General features: G+C 42.6%; 1 protein-coding gene across 1 annotated transcript in view; it reads left to right on the top strand.

The window, feature by feature from the left end:
- The window catches only part of LOC308288485 (alanine aminotransferase 2-like), a 50,448-nt gene extending 24,443 nt beyond the window's left edge, over positions 1-26,005 (top strand). Inside the window, exons 6-11 of the mRNA XM_080729934.1 lie at positions 4,479-4,558; positions 6,118-6,254; positions 7,977-8,151; positions 17,373-17,528; positions 21,305-21,417; positions 25,848-26,005. Of these exons, the coding sequence (XP_080586060.1) occupies positions 4,479-4,558; positions 6,118-6,254; positions 7,977-8,151; positions 17,373-17,528; positions 21,305-21,417; positions 25,848-25,959 (773 nt within the window). The 3' untranslated portion in view covers positions 25,960-26,005. The remainder of the gene's footprint in view (positions 1-4,478; positions 4,559-6,117; positions 6,255-7,976; positions 8,152-17,372; positions 17,529-21,304; positions 21,418-25,847) is intronic.
- Positions 26,006-26,266: the final 261 nt, after the last annotated feature.

The following is a 26,266-nucleotide window of genomic DNA, read 5'->3' as shown; positions in this document are numbered from 1 at the left end:
ACACAATGAAATCGTTAATCGCAATTATTTGAGTGACAATTAATCGTCATGTAAAATGTCATCATCGTGACCGCCCTGCCTACCGGTTGGTGGACTCAATGTCACCACACTGTCTCTCTCTGTCTGTCTTAAGCACGATTTATACTTTGATGTACAGCAGTGGCACGTGGTGCCGAAAATAGATGCCCTACAAGCTCGCAACGCGTCACGCTCTCGCCCTTTCTGGCACATGACTGCATGACTGCACGACATTTAAATCTGGAATTGACTGCTCCTTAAAACCAATTTAGAACGGGTACCCATTGTTGTGTATCATTATTTTACGCTTTAACTATTGAAAAATAGCAGATATACAAGCTCACAGCGAGCTTGTAGATCTGCTATTTTTGAAAAAAAAATCCATAAGTGTCTTTTGAATCCTTCTAAGGTTTTTTGAAAAAACTATGTTTCTATGTCAGCAATCTGGCCAGCCATCGTCAAAGAAAAGGTCCTTTTCACTTAAATGGAGCTCAGTTAGTCTGTTCTTGAGAGACTACTATGTCAGTGGTTCTCAAACCTTTTCATGTGAAGGACCCCCAAAATGATATGCATTTGGCCACGGACCCCCATCTCAAAATATTTACTTCCAGGGACCCCCCAGAAGTAAATTTGAGTTACAAACGTTCACTTTGAAAATACATATATTCAAAGATTTGCACACATTTTCACAACTTTTTCAAAAATAGCAGATCTACAAGCTCACAGCGCGGCACCCTGGTTAAAGCATTCAATAATTCTAGGCCTAAATGGGTTATTTTATTCTCCCATCGCATGATGCCGTTGCTCAGTGTCGCTTGCCAATGGGCAAACCTGCTCTGATGTCATGCTTTGTGAGCTTGTAGATCTGCTCTTGTTGGCGAATATTAACCAGGCTTACTTTAGGCTTAAATGGACAAAATATAAAACTGTTTTTAATAATTTCTTGTTCCTTTTAGAATGTGACTAGGGATTGGGAATCGCGAACAGGTACCAAATTCCTGGAAAAGCTTTAGCTCAGGATTTCCTCAGCTCTTTGAGAAGCCTACATTCCTACGTTTGTTTTTCATGTGGTGTTTGAGCCTTAAGCCGTGGAAGAACTGGACAACAAGGGTGATAATACCTCCCAGTTAATGCTTAAATATATGTCAGCAAGGCATGCCATTAAATCACAGGAATGGAATGTGTTTTCACTTGCTTATGGGCGAGTGCTGCATCCCCTCCAGCAGGTACAAATGTAATGCTAACACTAGTGCCTTGCAGGTAGACTTTAACAGGCAAATCCTCCTTAGGAAACCCAACTGGATCAATAAGTAGAATTGATATTGGAACTGGAATAAATTAAATCCTTTCTGTGGCTCCACCCGGAGCATAGCATTGTCGCCATCAGAGATAAGTCTTGTGCTATATATACAGTACATATATACACCAGAAGGTCGCATACACAAACTTTAGAACGCAGTCGTAGCCAATCATGAGGGAATATGGGAAATGGGACAAATCCATGTTGATGACATGACTTAAGAGATACTGTGTACCGCTTTGCATGCTTTTAGGGCAAAATCTGTAGGAGCAGTGTCAAAAAATGTGGCGCTAAATGGGACACATCCATGTTGATGGAGGTTGTGGTTTGGCAGCCAAGGAGTGTGAGTGCAAAGTTTGGCATGGATAGTGGCAACGATGGCGGAGATATGAGTAGGGCATAAGTGTGACGTGATGTGTGACGGACAGACTGACTGACAGCCAGTGGAGGTCACAATGACATCTGATCCTGTAATTCCTGATTGGAATCCAATATGTGGTCACACTGACATCTTGGCCTACCCTACTGTGTGTTGATTCCATCAGCAGTGATTATGTAAGCAGTCAGTTGATGATGATGAGTGATAGAATGTTTTGTGATGTCAGAAAACAGCCGTCTCTGTCATTAGGAGTCACACAGTTCAGAGGTTGTACTTTGTAGTTTATTTTATTTTATGGGGTGTAAATGTGGCACACCGTGAGTATGGAGTATATAAACAACACCAAAATAATTTGGACCAAAAATTACTTCATCGTAGTTTGTAAATCTTCAAACGGTTGAATTTCAGTATGTTTTCACCACGTAACCTCTGTAACACTTGATTTACATTTCAATGAAAAGTGTACTACATTAAAAAAAATATATATCCTACTATATATGCGCATGATCTCTGTACGTGAGTCGTCCGTGCATGTCTGTAGTTCTCATCTCGAGGACCGTCAAACTCCAACCAACCTACTACACCCGATTGAATGCGGTACCCGAGGTCGTCCAATCTGGTTTCATCAATATACGTACAGTATTGCGCTGTCCTTCAACTCGATCTTCTAGCAAACACAGAGGCATGAAAGCTCAAGGTCGAAGCCCTGCAGGTGGACTGCACCACATTTCACTGCTGCTTGATTGTCTGTGCCTGATATTCAATACCATCATGGTCATGGATACAAGTATAATAAGCATTCTTAAGGTGGGGATAGGTTCTCTATGTAGACATTATACATCCTACATTGTCTGTCTGATATTGTAAATTAAAAAAAGATCATCAAAATGATCAGGTGGGACAAATGTTATTGCTACAGGGCCCACTGTTCATATTCTTGGTGTAAGGGCGAAAAGGGAAGAGGGCCCAGTGTTGACCGCTGGGGGGAATCCAGTCAACAAAGTGCATGGTTTAAGACGGGGGTCAGCTAGTCTCGCGTAGCCAGACAACTATTCCACAATCTCTGAATGCTATATAGAGTCTGGAACAGCAGCTCCCTAACGGCGAGTAATGGAAACGGGCATTACCGTTCAAAAATATATATTTTAAAATGTCATTTCTGCTAAGCAGCAAGCTAAACATGCTTATATGATTTTTATTTATATAATGATAAATATGTGTGATGTGAGACTGAAACGGAAGTGACGAGGGAGCTTCACTTCCGCTTCATCTCGCACTCATCGTTTCTTCCCCGGTTTGCCAGACTGTATGCCGGGAGCATTTGACCAAATCGTGGAGGCAACAGTCTGGCCACGCGAGACTAGGGGTCAGCAACCCGTGGCTCTAGAGCCGCATGCGGCTCTTTAGCGCCACCCTAGTGGCTCCCTGTAGCTTTTTCAAAGATGTATGGAAATGGAAAAAAGATGGGGGGGAAAAATGATTTTTTTGTTTTAACGATTTTTTTTATCGTCACTGTCGGGCAGAAACCTTGTTATCTCCAAGTTACAAATGTATATGTTTTTTTTTTTAACAAAGTAAAGTCCTGTTTCATCATACAAGACTGACGCACAAAAGTAGTGAAAACAGCAAATCTACAAGCACACAACGCCTCGCGGTGCGAGGCGTTGTGTGCTTGTAGATCGGCTGTTTTCCCTAGTTTAGTTCATTTTTTTAAATGATAAATAGTACAAAACGAAGTTTTGGACATACACGGTTTCCACCCGACAACGACGATATATAAGGCTTTTATAATTTTTCGCGGCTCCAGACAGATTTGTTTTGGGGTTTTTTGGTCCAATAATGGCTCTTTCAACATTTTGGGTTGCCGACCCCTGGTTTAAGAGGTTTAAGGCCTGTTGGGTTGGGTGTCTGTCCTACATTACCTGCCAGGGTTAGGGTTAGGGTAACCTCTAGCGACCTCTCAAATGACTGCTCTTCAAGGTCTCAGATGTCCTGCTTGCTCACGTCTCAAGCAAAGATGGTAACGTTGTGCTGCTGCTTTGGCGCGTGGTCATGCAACTGTAGCACATTCTGATGTTGGTGAACATGATGTCTTGAATACCCGTTTGCTTAGTGACCACGCATTCTAATATTTGTAGATGCATGAAAGAATCTGGATTATGTACTGTATGCAGTATGAGGTTCAAGCAACAATGTTGCATCCTTAACCCATTCAGAACGGGAACACATTATTGTGTATCATTATTTTATGCTTTAACCATTGAAAAATAGCAGATATACAAGCTCACTGCGAGCTTGTAGATCTGCTATTTTTGAAAATTGAAAAACCTGTTTCTATGTCAGCAATGTGGCCAGCCATCGTCAAAGAAAAGGTCCTTTTCACTAAACTGGAGCTCAGTTAGTCTGTTCTTGAGAGACTACTCTCAAACCTGTGGTTTGAGAAACCGGTGGTTCTCAAACCTTTTCATGTGAAGGACCCCCAAAATGATATGTATTTGGCCACAGACCCGCATCTCAAAATATCTAGTTCCAGGGACCACCCAGAAGCAAAATCTGAGTTACAAACGTTCGCTTTAAAAATACATACGTATATTCAAAGATTTGCACACATTTTCACGACTCTTTCAAAAATAGCAGATCTACAAGCTCGCAGCGCGGCACTCGGTGCCGCGCTGTGAGCTTGTATGTCTGCTATTTTTCACTGGTTAAAGCATTCAATAATTCTAGGCCTAAATGGGTGTAATAACCTGTCATCTGTCTTTGTGTCTCATTCCCCCTCAGGTCAGGTGCAGAGTAAGAAATGCATGGAGGAGGTCCTGCACTTTGCCTACGAGGAGAACCTCTTCGTCATGTCTGACGAGGTAATGTCACTGCCAGCAAAAAGGTTATTTTTGAACACTTGGCTTATTGACGAGTGTGTCAGTGAGAGCTATCATGTTAGACTCTGTCAGGAATTAATGTATTAGTTGACTCGGCAGTAGGGCTGTCAGAACCAAATTCATTTTCGACTATGATTCGAATATTGCAATAAATTAAATCTCTTTGAAGGTCCAAGTTGCCATGGTCTCCATAGACTTCCATGTAATTCATAGTGCAAGGATCATGCACGCCCATGCCTAGATCATGCACCACGTGTGTGCACGCTGTTCACAGCTTTCAAACAAAAAATCCACTTGGAAATCCGTTCAGGCATTCATGAGATGGCAGCCATTATGTTTTTCTTCAAATGTAAACAAACATGGCTGCCATGTTTGAAATATGGGGTTGGTATGGGGGTTAATCATGCAATTTCGCGATCATGCCTAATACATTTTTTGAGGCCCATAAACATTTCTGATTTTTTTTCTTTTTGAAAAAATCCATTGTTTTTCTTCAAAAACGGCCCAAACTCGGGAAACTCAGGGTTGGCACAGGTAGGGTACCTATACAAACTCGGAGTTGGCAACAGATGTGTTAATAAAATGTTTAGTGAAAAGTTATAATCCGCACTCACAATGTCTGGTTTAAGAGTCTTTTTTAATGTAGAATAGCAGTAGCAGCAGGCAAACAAACAGACGCGTTTCGGCTACGCCGTCATCAGTGTTAACTCAGTGTTGAAAGTAACGTTTGAGAAACATATGACAACAGCGAAAGTTTATTGTAATATTTTCCGTCAGTAACAAATGGGAGCTTCCATCCTGTCCTCTCTCTGTCGCACTGGTGGGTCTGGTAGGAGAGTGGAGACTCTGGACACGCAGCGTGCCGTGTCAGATAAGCTAGCTAAACAATCAATTTAGCTGCTAGCCGAACTGCAAGCCCACAACCCGTCGATGATGCAATGTGGTGAGGGCTTGTAGCTTCGGTGTTTATTATTGTACAACTATACATTATTTTATATCATTATATATTATATTCAATATTCGACTATGTTCGAAAATGTATAAAGATAAATGAATGATGTTCGATTGGGATTTTAGAGGGAAACTGACAGCTCTACTCGGCAGCATCATGCCATAATATTAGCTGAGCACATTGATGCTCCCTACAGGAGGAACTATTTACTAATACATGTAAGCTTAAGACTCAAAATCAAGTAGTATTGAGTTCACCTGGACACCTCTTTATGTCTATTTGTAAAAAAAAAGAAAAAAAAAAAAAATAGGATATGCGTTTCCACCTTGGTATATTCCCAAAATGTTGCAACCCTCATCTCCACAGACACACACGCGCACGCACGCACACACACACACACACACACACACACACACACACACACACACACACACACACACACACACACACACACACACACACACACACACACACACAATTTAAGTTTTACCAATCTGCTTTATGTTGACTGTGGCAGTTTGTTCTAACCTGGTGCTGTGTGCTCAGGTGTACCAGGACAACGTGTTCTAACCTGGTGCTGTGTGCTCAGGTGTACCAGGACAACGTGTATTCTCCAGACTGCCAGTTCCACTCCTTCAAGAAGGTTCTGTTTGAGATGGGCCCAGAGTACTTCAACTCAGTGGAGCTGGCCTCCTTCCACTCCACCTCCAAAGGCTACACAGGAGAGTGAGTACACACACACACACACACACACACACACACACACACACACACACACACACACACACACACACACACACACACACAATAGATAATGTAGGATTACATGCCAGGGTGTAACCTTACCTGCGGCAAAAATTAAATAATACATGCTGCCAATGTTGAATTTGTCAAAATGTAAAAAGTCTTGAAAATAGATTTTAGTGCTCTGTACCATTAGCTGACTATCAGCGTTAATTGAGAATGATGCAGTATTGCCGGCTCAGTCTCTCTGTCTAGTGCACCTCAGGAATCTGGGTAGACGGACTGGGTTAACAGGTAGCTTGCAAGATATGATTACAATCTAGGAAGAAAGAAAGCTAAAAATAAATATTCATAGGATTATAAAATGAAACGCTGCGACTTGACGATCAGGGGTGTCAAATTCTGGGCCCTGGGTACAAGGATTCACTCACATTTAGTGCTTTATCTATTGAAAAATAGCAGATCTACAAGCTCACAGTGCGGCACAGAGTGCCATGCTGCGAGCTTGTAGATCTGCTATTTATTTATTTTTAATCGTGAACATTTGTGTGGCGTCTGAATATTTCAAATCCTCCTGTTTCTATGTCAGTGGTGCTCAAACTTTTTCATGTGAAGGACCCTTAAAAAATGATATGTATTTGGCCACAGACCCCCATCTAAACATATTTAGTTCCAGGGACCCCCCAGAAGCAAAATTTGAGTTACAAATGTTCGCTTAAATACATATATTCAAAGATTTGCACACTTTCACAACTTTTCAAAAATAGCAGATATACAAGCTTGTGAGCTTGTAGATCTGCTATTTTTCAATAGTTCAAGCATAAAATAGGCCCCTCCACCTTGGGCCCTGGTAACTCAGTAAGTGATCAGTGAGTGATCAGTCATTATGAAGTGTTTGGCCCTGTTTGGCCCGGCTCAGACCTACTCTGTATTGGATACTTTTTAGTACCACGTTTAGTACCACTTTCACACCACTCTACCCAGGTCCTTGTTGTGGGAAAACCTGGCACAAGTGGGCGGTGTGGAGTGTTGTGGTGTTGGGCCATGTCAGTGGAAAGGGGGCTTTAGTTCCGGGTTTGTTTCATGTTAGAACGGGTACACATTATTGTGTATCATTATTTTATGCTTTAACTATTGAAAAATAGCAGATATACAAGCTCACTGGTGCCGCGCTGCGAGCTTGTAGATCTGCTATTTTTGAAAAATCTTGAAAATTAGAATTTTGACCCGATTCTATACGTTTCTTTTGAATCTTTCTAAGACTTTTTGAAAAACCTGTGTTTCTATGTCAGCAATCTGGCCAGTCATCGTCAAAGAAAAGGTCCTTTTCACTTAAATGGAGCTCAGTTAGTCTGTTCTTGAGAAACTACTATGTCAGTGGTTCTGAAACCTTTTCATGTGAAGGACCCCCAAAATGATATGTATTTGGCCACGGATATCTCAAAATATCTAGCTCCAGGGACCACCCAGAAGCAAAATATAAGTCACAAACGTTCGCTTTGAAAATACACATATTCAAAGATTTGCACACATCTTCACGACTTTTTCCAAAAATAGCAGATCTACAAGCTCGCAGCGCGGCACTCGGTGCCGCGCTGTGAGCTTGTATATCTGCTATTTTTTCACCGGTTAAAGCATTCAATAATTCTAGGCCTAAATGGGTGGTTAAACGTGGAGAACTGATCTTAACCCTCCGTTGTCCAGGTGTGGTTTCCGCGGAGGCTACATGGAGGTGCTGAACCTGGACAGTGATGTGAAGGCTCAGCTGGTCAAGTTGCTGTCGGTGCGTCTGTGTCCCCCCGTCACTGGACAGGCTGCCATGGATGTCGTCGTCAACCCCCCCAAACCCCATGAGCCCTCCTATGCTCAGTTCATTAAGGTGTGTGTGTATGTGTGTTGGGGCATTCACGAATAGTGATTTTTAGTATTCGAATTATTCGACCTCAAAGTATTCGAACAGTCGAATATTCGACAGGACTGGCGAAACTGTCAAATATTAAAGCTATACTGTGTAAGTTGCTCAACTAGTGGTCAGTAGCGTCCGCGTCTTTCGGCCGTTTTTCGCCGCGGACCGGGCCTCACACCCCCGCGTCACCCCCGCGTCTGCCTCCACCTCGCCGAGATCTATCTTTAGAGGGGTCCCTGGTTCCTGTGCGTTCAGGCATTCCGGAGAAACGGAGTGTTTCACCCGAGTATAGATAGAGACACACGGGCGCCTACAAATATGGCCGCCCTATTGTGATAGCTAGCGACCCCACTTCAAGATGCGCTGTGATTGGCCGGCAGTGTATAACACTCGCTGTGATTGGCCGGTAGTGTATGATGACGTAATTTTTGCGCGAAAACCGGACCCCGGTCAGGATCATAGGAAACATAAAAGAGAAGGCTTCAGAAGCTGAAAATAACGGAGTGGGTGTTCTAAAACTTTAGCGATTTAAGAGTTAGGACAATTTTAAGATTTGTTTTATAAAAAAAGTTACATGGTACAACTTTAAGTAAGCAAGAGGCGAACATTGTGAAAATAGCAGATCTACATGCTCACAACGCCTCGCAAATATTTATCTGCGGAACCGAGTCACATTAACTCTTATTGTGCCGATCCCGAACTAGTTCGGCTTTATTTGGACCTTATTAACGTTCGGGGTGCCGATCCCGAACTAGTTCGGCTTTATTTGGACCTTATTAACGTTCGGGGTGCCGATCCCGAACTAGTTCGGCTTTTTATAAAAAATAAAAAAAACGTCCAGAGGCCCTACCGAAGCACCGGGCTAAATTTTCGAGCCGGGCCGCCGGCCGTCATCTGTTTACACGGCCCGCGAGAGCGTCGCGCCGCCGATATTTCCCATCCACTCCAATGCAATCCAGGATCTTTAGAGCTCATTTTCTCTGTTCCATGCATATCCATGAGGTGTGCAAGGTTTAATCACGGCTAAATCGCCGAAAATAGGGCTTCTAAAATGCTTGGTAGCCAATAGCTAACTTCAAGCTAACTTCATCCTGTTCCTGTTCATGCACAAAGGAAAGTGTTCAGGCGCGTCATGGCTGCGCACGGCTTGTGCATATACAGCGTATGTCTATGGTGGATTCTATGGCCATTGGGCGCCCTCTAGTGGTGATTCTGGGCACTGAAAGAGTTAAATGTAATACCTCCAATTCCAAGTGCTTGTCAGGGTGGGGGTCCCCAGTTCAAATATGTTTATTTTGGGGGTCACGGGATAAAAAGGGTTGAGAACCCCTGGTATATAGAGCATTAACAAATTCATCCACCAGGGGCATTGACAACTCATTCTTATGACTTCCTATCTAGCCAAGCTTTACTAGTAAGACACCTGAGGGTGGAATGCGACCTCAGGGTGACATGCGACCTCGCCCTAAAGGGCGAGGTCGCGCCAATTCTTGACTATCTGGCCAACCACAGCGTTTCTCTGACGATTCTAGTTGTTATCATTCTGGGGGGAGTTTGTTCATATTTTTGTGAGGGTATCAACCCTAGGAGACATGGGGAGAACATGCAAACTCCACACAGAAAGGCCCTATCGCCAACCCCACCTAGGGTGTGAGCGATAGGGCCTAAACATGGAGATGTGGAGAACACTATATATGGAGATAGTCCAGTCCATCATGTCATATGGGACTACCGTCATAGACAGTAGCCATTGTTAGGCCGGAGTCAATGGCTTACTGTCTGACTGTCTGTACAGGAAGTGATGTCACATGACATACTTTTTATGCCCATATATGAGTCATTCTGTACCACATCTCCATGTTTAGGCCAAACAGGTTCGCTCCATTTCTCCATGTATAGGTCCAAATGACCAACATCGAGCTTGACAAGGAGGATACCGCACATTGTACCTCATCCACCCTTTCTTCTCTCTCCTTTTGGTATCCTCCTCCTCCTTTTTTGGAGCTGTGTGCAGCTCCCTATACGTGGCTGTGTGGGTCTGTGTGTCTGTCTGTGTGTCTGTATGTAGCCTGACTTCGGCGCGTAACTAGTGCCGCACCATTTACGCCACTCGCGCAATATATACATCAAAATGTGCGGCTCGGCCGGGAATGGTGTTCTATTACCTTTCGTTCCGATCCGCCTTACCATGCCGACGTAATCGGCAAAAAACGACGCTTAATTGTCCCCATTGACTTATAATGGGACAATGCAAGAAATCACTTTCAAGTATTTTTCTCTCGTAAACCATAGGAGCTACAGTTTCAAACCTCGGAGAGGAGATTCATAATGATTTTAAGAATGAATCGAAAAATAATTACATCACTCGGCCTCATGGTGGCGCTATAACGGCCCACTTTACGTTTTGCCCCGTAACTCTTGAACCGTAGATCGGAAAATTAATTTTTTTTTTCCCTGGATTCCTTGGGTCAAGACGCATCTCCCCATATAGGCCACGCCCATTTGCGCCAGGATAGATTTTCCGCCATCTTGAATTTTCTCCAAAACACACTTTTTGCTCCTTTTCCTACATATTTTCTTCAAATGTCACAAAAATCGGTACACATGATCTACACACTTCACTTCACTTCACACGGGTGTGATTTTTCTTTTTTATGCCTCTCTTTTTTTCACAGCCGCCCCCATATTTACTTTAGAAAATATATATTAAATTCTAAGAACGTTTCGAGTACCAGTTTTATACAAGAGCGAATAAGCGCTACACTTCTGGAATCCTGTGCGTCGACTTAAAGTCGGATCCAGGCCTAATAACTTTATCTAGCCGCCCCCGTTGCCACCTCCTTTTCTTTTCTGAGACACATTGTACCTCATCCACCCTTTCTTCTCTCTCCTTTTGGTATCTTTATCCTCCTCCTCCTTTTTTTGTCTTTCTTAGTCTTGTGTATCCTTCTCTTTTGGCTACGGTCTATGACGGTAGTCCCATATGACATGATGGACTGGACTATCTCCATATATAGTGTTATCCACATTTCGTGTACACTGTAGCCGCCCCGTACAGGAAGTGATGTCACAACTCGCTGACATCACACTGACATCACAGAGGTTACGGAAGGAAGGAAGGACACTCAAGCGACACGGTTTTTCAGAGTATATGCGACCTTCGGTACAATAAACTATATCTTTTTTTTTAGAGAGAAAACAATACAAAAATAAAGATAAGCGAATATTTGACTTCGGTGAACAACGTCGAATAGTGACTTTGATATTCGAATATTCAGTGAATGCCCTAGTGTGTGTGTGTGTGTGTGTGTGTGTGTGTGTGTGTGTGTGTGTGTGTGTGTGTGTGTGTGTGTGTGTGTGTGTGTGTGTGTGTGTGTGTGTGTGTGTGTGTGTGTGTGTGTGTGTGTGTGTGTGTGTGTGTCTGTGTCTGTGTCTGTGTGTGTCTAGTAGGGATGGGAATTTCATGTCACGATATTATCACAATAATCGAAATATCCCAAACGTCCATTATCCTGGGGCGGAACATTTGCCAAAAAATAGCAGATCTCCAAGCTCGAGCTTGTAGATCGGCATTTTTTTTTTTTTTTTGGCAAAGAGATTGGTGTATCAAGTGTGTTATTTCCAAGTCCGTTTTACCAATTATAGAGGGTTTAACACTTTCAGTGCCAGGGCGTCATATGACGTCCGACACGACCTTGGCAATGATGCCAGAAAATAATATTGGCGTCATATGACGCCAGATGCTTTTTTTTCATATTACAGTAGTACAGTGTTGGATCTATGCGGTAACCAAGATACAGCCCTTTTGGACGATGGGACGGTCGTCATGCATGACAATTCAGTGGCGTCAGTTCAGAACAAGCTAAGGTATGGCAACATGACTGGTGTCTGGTGAAGACACCAGTCATGTTGCCATACCTTAGCAACAGGCACGATGAAAAGTACATTTTTATTATTTCCCCCTGTCAAGGTATGGCAGCTGCATACCCCTGCCATACCCAATTGACGCCCCTGCATGACATCACACTCTTATGTGACCAAATTCAAGCATGCTGGTTGGCCGGTTCCCCCCAGAAACAAGAGTCTCAAAGAGTTCAGTGACTTTTACCGTACTGGACACACAGCAATCAGAGGGAGAGAGAGATATATTGAGAGAATGAGCTAGAATTAGTTATAAAATCATTAGATTTAGTATTATTTAGAGAGATAGAGATATCACGGAGGTACTCGGCTGCTACACCCACGGGCCACGGCCTCGATTTTGGTTCTGGCGGCCAGAAAAGCTCCTTCTACGGGCGATCGGTTCATCAGCGAAGGCCTCGGCTGGAACATCCACGGCCTCGATTTTGGTTCTGGCGGCCAGAAGAGCTCCTTCTACGGGCGATCGGTTCATCAGCGAGGACCTCCGCTGGTACATCCACGGCCTCGATTTTGGTTCTGGCGGCCAGAAGAGCTCCTTCTACGGGCGATCGGTTCATCAGCGAGGACCTCCGCTGGTACATCCACGGCCTCGATTTTGGTTCTGGCGGCCAGAAGGGCTCCTTCTACGGCGAGGCATGCATGCTGCCAGGGACAGACCACCGATTGCTACGGTTTCTCCGCGCGCCCTGTAGGATGCACTGCTGAGCTGTGCTGCGGTATGTTATCTACGTTTCACTTTGTTATACGTCTGTCTTTCAATGTTATATGAGATAAGTGCTGTATAATGTATCAAAATGTATGAAATATATGGCCCATAAACCATAAAACTGTCTCCGCGACTCACAAATGGGTCCCGACCCAAACGAGAGAAGCATCCATTTCATTGTAAAGTCGACATTCAGAAACGCTGATTTTAGGCTATATTCTTCACTGCATACTACGTGCCACTCACGTTAGAAGTAGAACATTGTTTATTTTGGCGATAATGAGCCAAGGACATCACATCACAGCCTAGTATAGAACAGTGGTTCCCAAAAGGTTTGATCGCGAGCCCCGGGGTGGGGGCGCTCGCCCTGGAACCTCCAAAGCACTAGCGACCACCCTCCACAACTCAAGCCCGATTTGGGAGACCCTCCTGGGCATGGCGCCGCTCGGCGTCGGCCTCTATACCTCCGTGATGGAGGGAGTGAAAACTTTTTATGTCCAAAACCGCTCGTTTTGCATTTATCATTTGAAATTATTTAGACTAGTGAAAACAGCCGATCTACAACAACAGCCGATCTCCTTTTTAGGCACTAACTAGTAACTAACAATAAAATATGAGTCTAGAACACACCACTGTATGAGCTGCATAAAGTGTGGTTCCTGTTGAAATGAGCCATGCATCTGTAGCCTACTTTGATTGATTGATTGAAGACTTTATTAGAAGTTTGCATAGGAAAAGGTACAGTTTCATGACGGTACAGTTCACTGGTACAAGGTCTACTAAAAGGAGATCCATGAAAAGACTAAGCTTATTTCCACTGGAAAGTGGAAACCATTGAAGTATCTCATATAACATTGAATGACAGACAGATAGAACACAGTACTATGCAGTAGATATGTAAAGAAAAACAAAAAAAGACAGTAAGTCTAAACAAACAGTATATACAAAGAAGGGGAGGGTAGGGTGGGGCTAGGTTCTTTTTTTTACCACCTCTTTCTAATACATTCTTCAATCAATCAATAAGCCTGACCTGCTATTGTTTTTTTTTTTTTTGTGCATTTTTTTGGGTCCACATTATACAATTCAATTCAATTCAAAGGAGCTTTATTGGCATGAGAAAACATATGTTTACATTGCCAAAGCAAGTATAACAAATACAATATAAAAACCAGTTGAAAATGGGGAACATATATACAGTTGGAGGGGGTACAGCATTGTTCATTTTACAGAGCTATGTCGCATTGTGACATTTTATATATATACAGGGTACACATAGCAGCATTATTTTCCTACATAAAGGTATCGGCTCTGTTTCATACTGTATGTGCAATCTACAAGCACACAACGCCTCGCACCGCGAGGCGTTATGTGCTTGTAGATCTGCTGTTTTCACTACTTTTGTGCGACAGCCTTTGCTAAAGAACATACAAATTATACAGAAGCACGATCATTTAGTATTTTTTATTTATTTCTATCATATACAGGGCCCGTGGAGTCTGACTGGATGGAGGAAGGATGGAGAGGACAGTATGATGGCTGAGATAGCGAGAGCGGAGGAGTCAGGCATAGGTCATACACACTGTAGGTTCGCTGCCTGGACCAATGTCACTCTAGGGGAGCTGAAGAACTTTCTGGGACTTCTCTTCCTCACAGCTATCGTTCACAAGGCGGAGATTGCCATGCACTGGTCAAAAAACTCTGTCATTGCATGCCGTACTTTCCCAGAACAATGGCAAGAAACAGGTACCAGGCCATTTTGAGGTACCTGAGGCGCACACACACACACACACACACACACACACACACACACACACACACACACACACACACACACACACACACACGGTGAACAGTACCATCTTTGACCTTTATTTGTGGTGCCTTTGACTCCTGAATGTTGGCTTGTTGAATGCCTTTTTTTGAGAATACAGTACAGTACAGTACTGACTTTTATATTATTTTATTTATTCTTTACTTGCTGCACATTTATTTTATTTTACTTTTATCCAGTTATATTTTATTTTTGTGAAGTCATATTTGTGATTTCTTTTTTTTGGGAAATATTTGTAAATATTGTTGAACATAAATATGTTCATGCTGGATGTGTGAGGTACTCACCAGGGTTAGGGTTCGATGTTGCCATAAAATAAAAGGTTGACATCGCTTTTCTGACTTTTTGTCTTCCTGACCTTCTAGACCAGGTAAAAACACAGTGAATTCACAGTGCATAGTTCTATCAAAATGTAAGGCAATTTCTACCTTCTGAGTCATTTCATACTTTTTCACTTTGCCCCCTTGAAACTAGACGATGGTACAATATTTTTTTAACTTTTTTTGCACATAATGAAAGTAGGCATGTCATTCTTTCTGTCAAGGGTACTTGTGTTCCGTTACCATTTACCAATTTGTTGCTATGGCTTCCTAAAGTTTTTTTTCTTTGAACTCAAATATCTCAGAATCTAGATTTCTGAGGTTATTGACTGGTTTGCGCAGTGCGCACTCTCGAGCACCTATCTCCAAAACCGCTCACCGAAATCACTCCAAAAATTTTTTGGTAAAAAAAAAAATCCTCTTTTACCAAACCTCCCATTTTTGTTCCGATGTGAATATCGGATCATTTCCAATTTATTCCCTGGAATTGGGGCAGAAATGAATGGGACCTAATGGTGGCACTGGTAAGGGACGGGGGGCAGGGGGGGCTGGCACTCAAAGTGTTAAATGGTACCAGATTGAATTGATCCCAGTATCTCCACGATACGATTGTGAGTGTTTTTTATCAAGATAAACGAAAATAACTATTATCGTCCCATCCCTAGTGTGTGTGTGTGTGTGTGTGTGTGTGTGTGTGTGTGTTTGAGAAAGAGCGAGATACTTGATTTCTTGTAAAGGCCAGAGTGGGGATTGCCATGAGTACAGTTAACCTCTATGGAGGATGAACGGTATTGATTTTGGTCAATATGATTGACTTGGCAGCATCATGCCATAATATTAGCTGAGCACATTGATGCTCCCTTGAGGAGGAACCATTTACATAACAGCACTTAGAGCTGTAAGCAGTTGAATGTGAGGTCCTTCTGTACGGCAATATCTCTTGAGTATTATTCTATTATTTAATACTTAAATCAGAAGTCTTCAACGTTTTTAGGCCAGGGACCCCTTAGCTGAGAGAGAGATGCAGCAGGGACCCCCACAACATATTGTATAAAATTGTGTTGCAGAAGAAAGAGTTTCATAGATTTCTTAGACAGCTTAGACTTGTTTGACAGCACTGTCATCATGTTGGAGTTGTGTATTCTCAGACATTTAACCACTTGAACCATCGAATACTTTAGTCTGCTCTTCTTTGACAAAGATAGCCGATCTACAAGCTTACAACGCCTCGCGTTGTAAGCTTGTAGATCTGCTATTTTTGGAGCTGTGTGAAGCACAGGCTCCCTATACGTGGCCGTGTGGGTGTGTCTGTCTGTCTGTGTGTCTGTCTGTCTGTCTGTATGTAGCCTGAACTTCCTAAACTTCGGCACGCCACTAGTCCCACAGTTTTGCCACCACACACTCGCGCCATATGTCAAATCGACCGGCTTACTCGGGAATCGTGGGCTATTACTTTTCTAAGAGAAAGGTTCTATAGTTTAATTGATATTAATTTATTAGTGAATTAATTTTCCCCATTGACTTATAATGGGAATCGCAAAAACTCACATTCAATTATTTGTCTCTCGCAAACCATAGGGGCTAGAGTTTCAAGACTTAAAGAGGAGGTTCATAATGATTTCAAGGATTAAATAAAAAATAATTGTGTAATTTGGCCGCATGGTGGCGCCATAACACCCCACTTTACGTTTTGGCCTGTAACTCTTGAACCGTAGGTCGGAAAATTAAAAATATTTTTTCCCTGGATTCCTTGGGTCATGACGCATCTCCCCATATAGGCCACGCCCATTTGCGCCATGATAGATTTTCCGCCATCTTGAATTTTCTCCAAAACACACTTTTTGCTCCTTTTCCTACATATTTTCTTCAAATGTCACAAAAATCGGTACACATGATCCACACACACACACACACACACACACACACACACACACACACACACACACACACACACACACACACACACACACACACACACACACGCTCCACTTCACACGGGTGTGATTTTTGGGTATTGCTCCACTCAGAATAGGGATGCTATAGGGTTCAAGTGGTTAATGTAAAAAAACATGATCCTATCACACAAAGATTTGGCGACCCCCCCCCCCCCCTTTAGTAACTCTGAGGACCCCCTAGGGGTCCCGGACCCCCTGTTGAAGACCCCTGATTTTTTTTTTTTTTTAAGATTTGTTTTTGGGCTTTTTGCCTTTATTGGATAGGACAGTAGACTGACAGGAAAAATGGGGGAGAGACAGGGAGTGACATGCGGCAAAGGTCGCCCGGATCGGGAATCTAACTGGCGACGCCGACAGGCATTGATGCCGAAATGGCAATGCCTATGGTATGCGCCTGGTCCACTAGGCCACCGGGCGCCCCGAAGACCCCTGACTTAAACGATGTGTCTTGTGTTGTCCAGGAGAAGAGCCAGGTGCTGGGCAGCCTGGCTGAGAGGGCCAAGATGACGGAGCAGACCCTCAACACGGTGCCTGGGATCAAGTGCAACCCGGTGCAGGGAGCCATGTACGCCTTCCCCCAGATCCTCATCCCGCCACGAGCCATCCAGCAGGCCCAGGTACGCGCTGGTGTCACTGGTGGCTGTCACAATAGGGCTGCACCATTTTGGGAAAATATCTAATTACTGCGTGAAATTAAGTCTATTTTTTGGAAGAATCGTTCGGTTTGTGATACAAGCACCAAATTTTGTACAAAGTTTCCTCTGGACCTACTTTTCCCAAAAAGCATGTTAGCCACTAGTTTTTTTTTTTAAAGGGTTGGGGTCCCGTTGACTTTTTATACAGTAAAATAATGCAAAACCATAAATCTGCTTTAAGTAGCATGTGAGGGGTCAAACTAGGGGTTTTTCATGATCCCGAATCCAATGCAAGCCTAGTTTGACCCCTCACATGCTACTTAAAACAGACTATTTCTTTTGTATTATTTTACTGTATATAAAGTCAATGGGTTTTAAATATATTAAATATTTTAAATAAATTGAGTGGCTAACGTGCTTTTGGGGGAAAGTAGGTCCAGAGGAAACTTTGTGCAAAATTTGGTGGTTGTATCACAAAGTGAGCGATTTGTTTTACTAATTTCCTGGGCTAAATTGCTATTTTTCTGACAAATATTGCGACTGCGATTTTATTTGCGATATTTATATATTTATTTTAACAGTTCTACTGCCAGATGTTGTTATGTATTTATTGGGGCTGGTGCCAGCAAAAAGCAGCTTACCTTTGCAATGTTATAGAAAAAGAAAGACTACCCGTGTGCAAGAGAACCATGGCGGGTTGCTTTGGTACCGGTAATGTCTTTGTTAGGCCTTAAAGAGACACTTATTACACTGTCGATGTGCTTTTCATTTCATTGTTGATACCGATACAATACAACCCATAAAATGACTGAAAAATCCACTTTCTGTTTGTTTCAGCCTGTGATTCTATTATTGCCACAGAGAGGTTAAAGTTCTCAGTCCTGGGGACTGATTTCAGTCTTGAGGATTCCATAGGGGCTGTTTCTGAGATCAGTGCAGATCTGCAAAAAAATAAAAAATAAGGGGGAGGTGTAGTGATGGCTGCAGCATGAATGACGAAGTCATCAAAACGCTAGTCAAGTGATCTCCAAACTAAAAAGCAGTTATCATTTCAAGATATGAGTATTTGAATTGGCCATAGCAATAGAATACAACAGAACTTCAGAACTTCATTCTATAAAATGAAGCATGGATTGGCACACACACATTCAGTGAAGGCAGTTCAGAACTTCAGGGAAACACCCCAAATATTGACGTGCGCTACAAAATGACATATTGGGACATGGTCTGGAAAAAAGACCTTTGGCCTTGCCCCATCTTGCGGACAAGCATTAGCAAATATATTTTGAAAATTGTGATCGTGTCCCTTTAACTCTCCCAACGCTTTGAACGTTCACGTTCGCCCGATTTCGCAAGACCTCTCCGCCAATACGGCGCTCGTTCGGTTCGTTCGTCTGATGACTGTAAGCTGATGAGGGGTCGCGCGGCCGTCTACTGTAAACACATTTTCCGCGGTGATGGTGTAAAAAATCCATTATGCGTTAACATCAACGGAGAACAATTCACTTCCTTGTTGATTTCCTCTGGCTGTAAGGCTCTGTGGCCAGTGACTGGTCTTCTTCTTCTTCAACACATAACAGGCAAATTCACATTCATTCTCGCATGACGCCGCCCTCTGCTGCCTGGCAGACCAAAGTGCACTATTGCACAACCCAAAAAAATAAAAATAAATAAATGTCTGTCTGTCTATCTACTATAACGTCGCAAAGGTAAGCCGCTTTTTGATGGCACCAGACCCAATAAATAAATAAATAATCTGGCAGTAGGAGAGTTAATGGATTTAGGGCTAAAGGCCCATTCCCACTGGGCCAGATAACAGAAAAAAAAATCTTTCTCCAGATATTTTTCCATTCAAGTGGATGGTAGATACAGATAAAAATAATATCTGTGATAGATATATTTTTTTATCTGTATCTACCATCCACTTGAATGGAAAAATATCTGGAGAAAGAGATTGTTGTATCTGTTATCTGGCCCAGTGGGAATGGGCCTTATGGCTTAGTTTTAGTAAAAAATAAAATTGGCCCAACAGTATGGATGACGATGTGGAATTAATTATGATGTCTTTTAATTTCATCCAGGTGTTTTATACAGATGAATGGAAACAATTAGGAAGCTATTATGCAAAATAAATGCGATTAGCTCGAATAATTGCAATCAGGCGAATATGTAATAGTTTTGACAGACCTACTTGAGGTGTGTCAGTGCTGCTATGTGGAGAGGGTAGGTGGAGTGCACCATCTAGTGGCCGAATGTTGTATAAGATTAGATCACCTGTGTTCTGGGCTATAGGGAGCTTATGGAGACAATGTCAAAGGGCTTCAAGTACAGCACAGCAAACCTCAGCACTTGACAAGCAATTTTTTATTTAAGTGATAATGAATTATTTTTCATCTACAAGCTGCAAGCTAGATTTTTGAAAATTTTAGCAAGTCTTTGAATATTTTTGACCTGATTCTAAATCAGTGGTTCTCCAACTGTATCATGTCAAGTTTATTTACATGGATTTGGCCACGGACCCGCATCTCAATATATGTTAACTTGTCCCAATATACTATGTTGTTGGCATAGACGGACTATGAAAAAATTTGCCCCTGGGCCCCAAAATGCAAAGGGCCCCCCTTCTTACGACCGCACAGCGACATAGCGACGGTGTGTGTTCCGTGTGCGCGGCACAGCCGCGCCAGAAAAAAAATTGAGTTTTTAAAGTCCCAAAAAAGAGCTCCTGAAATGTATAGAATAGTTATACCGTAACTATAACACACAATATTGTGGAGCTTAACATAGCAGCTAATCTTGAAAACATTTTGGTTTATTTTCCCTCTCCTCTGCCCTAAAAACAGTGGTGCCAGGTTCAAAGTTATTCTATGCTGTGTGATAACATTCTTCATCATGCTTATGTTAGCTGCTAAAGCAACTTAAAGAAAAAAATAAGAAAATCTAACAATACTTTATATAAAATTGGGTGCTGACTTATTTATTTTAGATATATTATTATCTATATTTTAATAATACATTATTCATTATACTTCTTGCAAGAGTTTGACCCCTATACATTTGATAGGGCTTTTTATGTTTATGCAAAGAATCTCACTTGTCCCAGGCAGCCAGGTAAGGCTGGTGGTAACACATACTTAAAGGACCATACAGTCAAGTGTTACAGTATATGATGCTATGAATGAGGGGGCCCATTTAAGATTAATCGGGGTAGATAACACAACAGTTATGTTATCTACCCCGGTTTATCTATTACCACTACATTGTTGTAATGCGTGAACATAAGAAAATGTAATGTTGTTGTTGTTTTGCACTTGCTTTTTGGATCCCTCACTCTGAAGTCTTATAGATGAACTGAGGAGCTAAACACTTACAGTATAACATGTATCATGGTGTTTTAGGAATATTTGATGTTATTTTATTGACATGAACGAATAAAATAGTGTCTGGCAAACAGCGCAACGTTAATAACAGGGACACGGTCACACAGTGGCTCAAGCTGAGGGGCCCCCCTAGCTCAGGGGCCCCTGGGCCTGGGCCCATTGTGCCCGTTGGGTAATCCATCCCTGGTTGTTGGCACCCCCCAGAAGCAGAGATTTGAGTTACAGAAGTTTGCTTTGAAAAAAATATATATTCAAATATTTGCAAATATGATTTTTTTAACAATTCTTCAAAAATAGAAGATCTACCAGCTCGCATTTGGTGAAGCACTTGGCAAGCCTTGTTTTTAAAAGTAATAATGAATAATTGTTCATCTCCAGTCCCTAGGTATGGCTCCAGACATGCTGTACTGCCTGAGGCTACTGGAGGAGACTGGTATATGTGTGGTTCCAGGGAGTGGCTTTGGCCAGAGAGAGGGGACCTACCACTTCAGGTTAGACCACTCACTCACTCACTCTTTCATAATGGCCTCCCTCATTCGTAGGGGTGTAACGATATAGTAAATGAATCGAAAAATCGATTTTAATTTGCAATGATCTACTATATCGTTTGCAAAAACAAAATACCATACCGTTTTGGCTTTGTACCGTATCGTATTGTTTTAAAATGCTGTAATCGGTATCGAATCGTTTTGCTATGCAAATAATTGATTGTATGTATTTGTGCCTTGTATTTGGCAATTTTAAGAGGGGAAAATGAAAAAGAGGGGTCTAATTACCTTTCCATTCCATATAGCTATTCTTGTTCATGTCAAGGTGGGGTTGTCCATATGTGTTGAAATATAATGTCCATGTATTTGCTAGATAATCACAGCGTTTACTTCAATAATAATAGTTTTTTGAGCGGTGGTCACACCGTCTCCATAGCGTGGCCGTGTGTGTAGGTATGTTTGTTTGTTAGTTTGTTTGTTTGTATGTGGGTGGGTCTGTATGTAGCCTCAAGCCTGTGTAGTACCTTTTCTGACCACACATGTTAAGAGAGGGGCGCTGTTGTCCAGGCCACACACACACACACACACACACACACACACACACAAACACACACACACACACACACACACACACACACACACACACACACACACGGGGGGGGGGGGGGGGGGGGGGGAGAACCACCGCTCAGTTCACACGGGTGTGATTTTTTACAAGTTTTACACAGTTTTCATTTCTTTGCTAAATAGTAACCATATTGATTTTAAATCATTGAACCGAATCGTATTGTATCGTATCGCCATGAATGAACCAATATCGTCCATGTATCGTATCGTTAACCATGTATCGTGATGTGTATCATATCGCTTTTCAAATGTATCGTTACACCCTACTCATCAGTATAGGGCTTCTTAGCTCTGGTCCATAGCATTAGGAGTTCTCCTTAATGCTATCTAACCATGCGTTGCAGAAAGCCTGCGCACCCTCTCGTCTGGTCCAAAAATAACAAATACAGTTTTGCTAGTCACCAAAACAAAGAAGGCTTTTGGGAGTTGAAAGCCTACTTTCCTTAGTGGAAGCACTCGGAGCCCCCCCACCTCGCGTCTTTTTGGCCAGAAAAGAAAACATTTCACTGGAAATTATACCTACTCTAGATTTTCACCTTCCCGTGAAATATTTTCTTTTCTGGCTTGGGTTCATGTGGTTAAATGGAAGATGACGCAGCTGAGATTCAGACCCATCTGGCTGCACCAAGCTTAACCCATTTAGGCCTAAAATTTGTGGATGCTTTAACTACCGTATTTTCCGGACTATAAGGCGCACTGTCAATGAATGGTCTATTTTCGAACTGTTTTCATATATAAGGCGCACCGGACTATAAGGCGCACATAATAGACGCTACCGTTGCGTTATGCATCCAACAGATGGAGCTGTGCTAAAGGGAATGTCAATGAATGATCCATAAATGAGGCGCACTGGACTATAAGGCGCACTGTAGTTTTTTGAGAAAATTAAAGGCTTTGAAGTGCGCCTTATAGTCCGGAAAATACGAGGTATTAAAAAATAGCAGATATACAAGCTCACAGCGCGGCACCGAGTGCTGCGCTGCGAGCTTGTATATCTGCTATTTTTGAAAAATCATGAACATTTGAATTTTGACCCGATTCTATGTGTCTTTTGAATCCTTCTAAGGTTTTTTGAAAAACCTATGTTTCTATGTCAGCAATCTGGCCAGCCATCGTCAAAGAAAAGGTCCTTTTCACTTAACTGGAGCTCAGTTAGTCTGTTCTTGAGAGACTACTATGTCAGTGGTTCTCAAACCTTTTCATGTGAAGGACCCCCAAAATGATATTTATTTGGCCACGGACCCCCATCTCAAAATATTTAGTTCCAGGGACCCCCCAGAAGCAAAATTTGAGTTACAAACGTTCGCTTTGAAAATACATATATTCAAAGATTTGCACACATTTTCACGACTTTTTCCAAAAATAGCATCGGTGCCGCGCTGTGAGCTTGTATATCTGCTATTTTTCACTGGTTAAAGCATTCAATAATACTAGGCCTAAATGGGTTAAAGCAGTGGTTCTCAACCTGTGGGTAACCTTGTTGTACAAAATGTAATGTCTCAACTCTTAGTGCTCGTCAGGGTGGGGGGGTCCCCAGTTAAAATATGATTATTTTGGGGGTCGCGGCCTGAAAAGGTTGAGAACCTCTGACTTAAAGTATACTGATTTTCTATGTGTTACGTTTGTTTAGTCTCTGACATGTTATGCGTATCATTAATTTTAAAATAATGTACCTGAACCAACTAGCCAATCAAAAGAATGAGTGCATAGTGCTACTTTGTCATTTAATTCCATTTGTCCAGCTTTTAGCCTTTCAGCAGTTCATGAATCAATCTCACATTCCTTTTGACTGAAAATACAAATCTTAACACTTTGACTGCATAACCTTTTTAAACTATGTCTGTCTAAAGCCATGTTTCCATAAACTTATTCGAATTAGGGAAGCGAATTATCAGAAATACGCGTCGCTGCACAGTGCTCATCCTGCAAGTTTCAGCGTCCTCTGGAAGGTGGCCGATCTGCAAGCTCACAACGTGGCGCGGAGACGCGGATGCGAGCTGCTGTGAGCTTGTAGATCGGCCACTTTTGGCAAGCAACACTGTGTGATGAGGAAGGGTTAGCCACGGATGGCTCCGGGAGGTGAAAACGGGAGGAATTTACACACGGTCCGTGTCACTCCGTGTGTAACAAACAACCGGTTTGTTTTGTGGGCTAAAACGCTATACAATGGATGTTAAGCGGCAAGGGAAAGTGTTAAGTTGGAGGACGATATGGACCCAGAACGTCATAATCTATTCGCATTTATTGTCTGACCTGTTTACAAATGCGCATTTAGTTTATTCGATAAAGCCTCAAAATCCACCTCCTCCAAGCGGATAATTTTTTTTGCGGATAATGAAAGTTTATTCGCATTTTGAAGTGTTTCCATAAAAAGATTTTGCGAATAAGCCGTTAATGCGCATTAAGTGGCTTTATGGAAACGCCACTTATGTTAGGGGTCTTCAACGTTTTCAGGCCAGGGACCCCTTAGCTGAGAGAGAGATGAAGCAGGGACCCCCACAGCCTTTTCATAGATTCCATGTAGTTTCATCGTTTGACAGCACAATCATCAGTGTATTTTGGATTCATGTCAGTGTGTGTTTTCAGATATTTAACCACTTGAACCGTCAATACTACTTAATAAAGTTGACCTTTCACTCTGTACTTAGTCTGCTCTTTTTCCCCTCTACACCAAAGCCGATCTACAAGCTTGTGAGCTTGTAGATCTGCTATTTTTGGCTAAAGTTCTCAGAATATGAGCGCTAGGGTTCAAGTGGTTGTTATAAAAAAGGAGAACAATACGTTTCTATCACTCAAAGATTTGGAGGACCCCCTGTAGTAACTCTGAGGACCCCCTTTTGAAGACCCACGGTCTAAGTGTTAATACCGTGTTCTTCTGTTAGCCTGGACAACAATGTGACGGTGCAGTGAGTGCATCTACTGTAGTAATGACGCGACCGCGGTTTTCCCGGTGAACCTGAGCGCAAAGGTGGGGGCGCAGGAGTGTGGGGAACACACACCACTGACTATTGCCGATGATGGAGTCATGGAGAGGTATAGAGCTTTATGTAATGAGAGGCACTCTTGCCAATTTCATAAGAGACTCGTCTGTGTTATTTACAACCACAATTAGTCACGTGTGGCAAGATCGCGGTTCTACTAGTTTTATAGTAGGTTAGTGTAGGCTTAGTTTATAAGCATTTTGAGAAGTTAATTGAATGTTTTCCATTTAATGATTTCCTTTATCGCCATCTTGCGCTAATGCACGGCTTGCACGCAACTGTTTTCGCCAGGTTTTAAGTTCTTACTTTAGTTGTTTCTCATAAGCTCGCGACCCTCCTTGCCCATCGGCCCCCACCGCTGCGCTTAGGTTCACCGGGAAAACCGCGGTGGCAGTAATGACTGGACATTCAGCCATAGACATAGAAAGGTAGACGCCTCCTTCGGCTAGGGGGCGTATGCATTGAGCAACTAAGGGAATCTTCATCGCTTCCATGTTCATTGCTTCCGCGTGCGTCACACATAGGGAAGTCGGTAAGCCAATCAGAGGTAGGTGGGGGCTGGTCTTTACGTATGCAGCCTGTAAGAACAGCTGAACAGCGCAACATCGGAACTGGCTCTGTTGAATTGAATTGCGGTCCTTGGATAAGTCCCGGGAAAGACACGCTGTGATTGGCCAGTAGTCACTTTGACTGACAGCGTTCCATTAGTTTTTCCAGGAGGTCCGGACTACAACTTTTGCACATCGCTCCAATTAACTGCAGAGGCGAACGAGGCGTCTAGCTCTTTATATCTGTGCATTCAGCCATGTCTCTTCCTGCTTCCAGGATGACCATCCTGCCCAGCACAGAGAAGCTCCAGGTGCTGCTGGAGAAGGTGAGGAGGTTCCACATGGCCTTCCTTGAGGAGTACTCTGAGCAGGAGGAGCCTCAGAGATGAGCTACGAAGACACACAAGAAATGAGTCCGTAAACAAAATGCTTTATTTTAAGACTTGTATGAACCCGGCAGCAACGCAATGAATGCTGCTGATAAGGCTTGTTTTGTTTTTTGTTTTTTTTTGTTTTTTTTTTCCAAAAGTGAAAACGACTGCTTGTGGTTTTGACTTGATTTACAGCAACACGGTGCCTTCCTGTCACGTTCAATTAAAAGAGACAAATTATTAAAAATTTGAAATACACAGGTTAAAGTTCCCAGTCCTGGGGACTGATTTCAGTCTTCGGGATTCCATAGGGGCTATTTCTGAG

The sequence above is a fragment of the Nannobrachium achirus genome (assembly GCF_963921795.1).
Source record: "Nannobrachium achirus genome assembly, chromosome: 7".
In the NCBI taxonomy this organism is placed as follows: Eukaryota; Metazoa; Chordata; class Actinopteri; order Myctophiformes; family Myctophidae; genus Nannobrachium; species Nannobrachium achirus.
The sequence above is the reverse complement of the archived record's forward strand: the minus strand, read 5'-3'. Positions and strand labels throughout refer to the sequence as shown.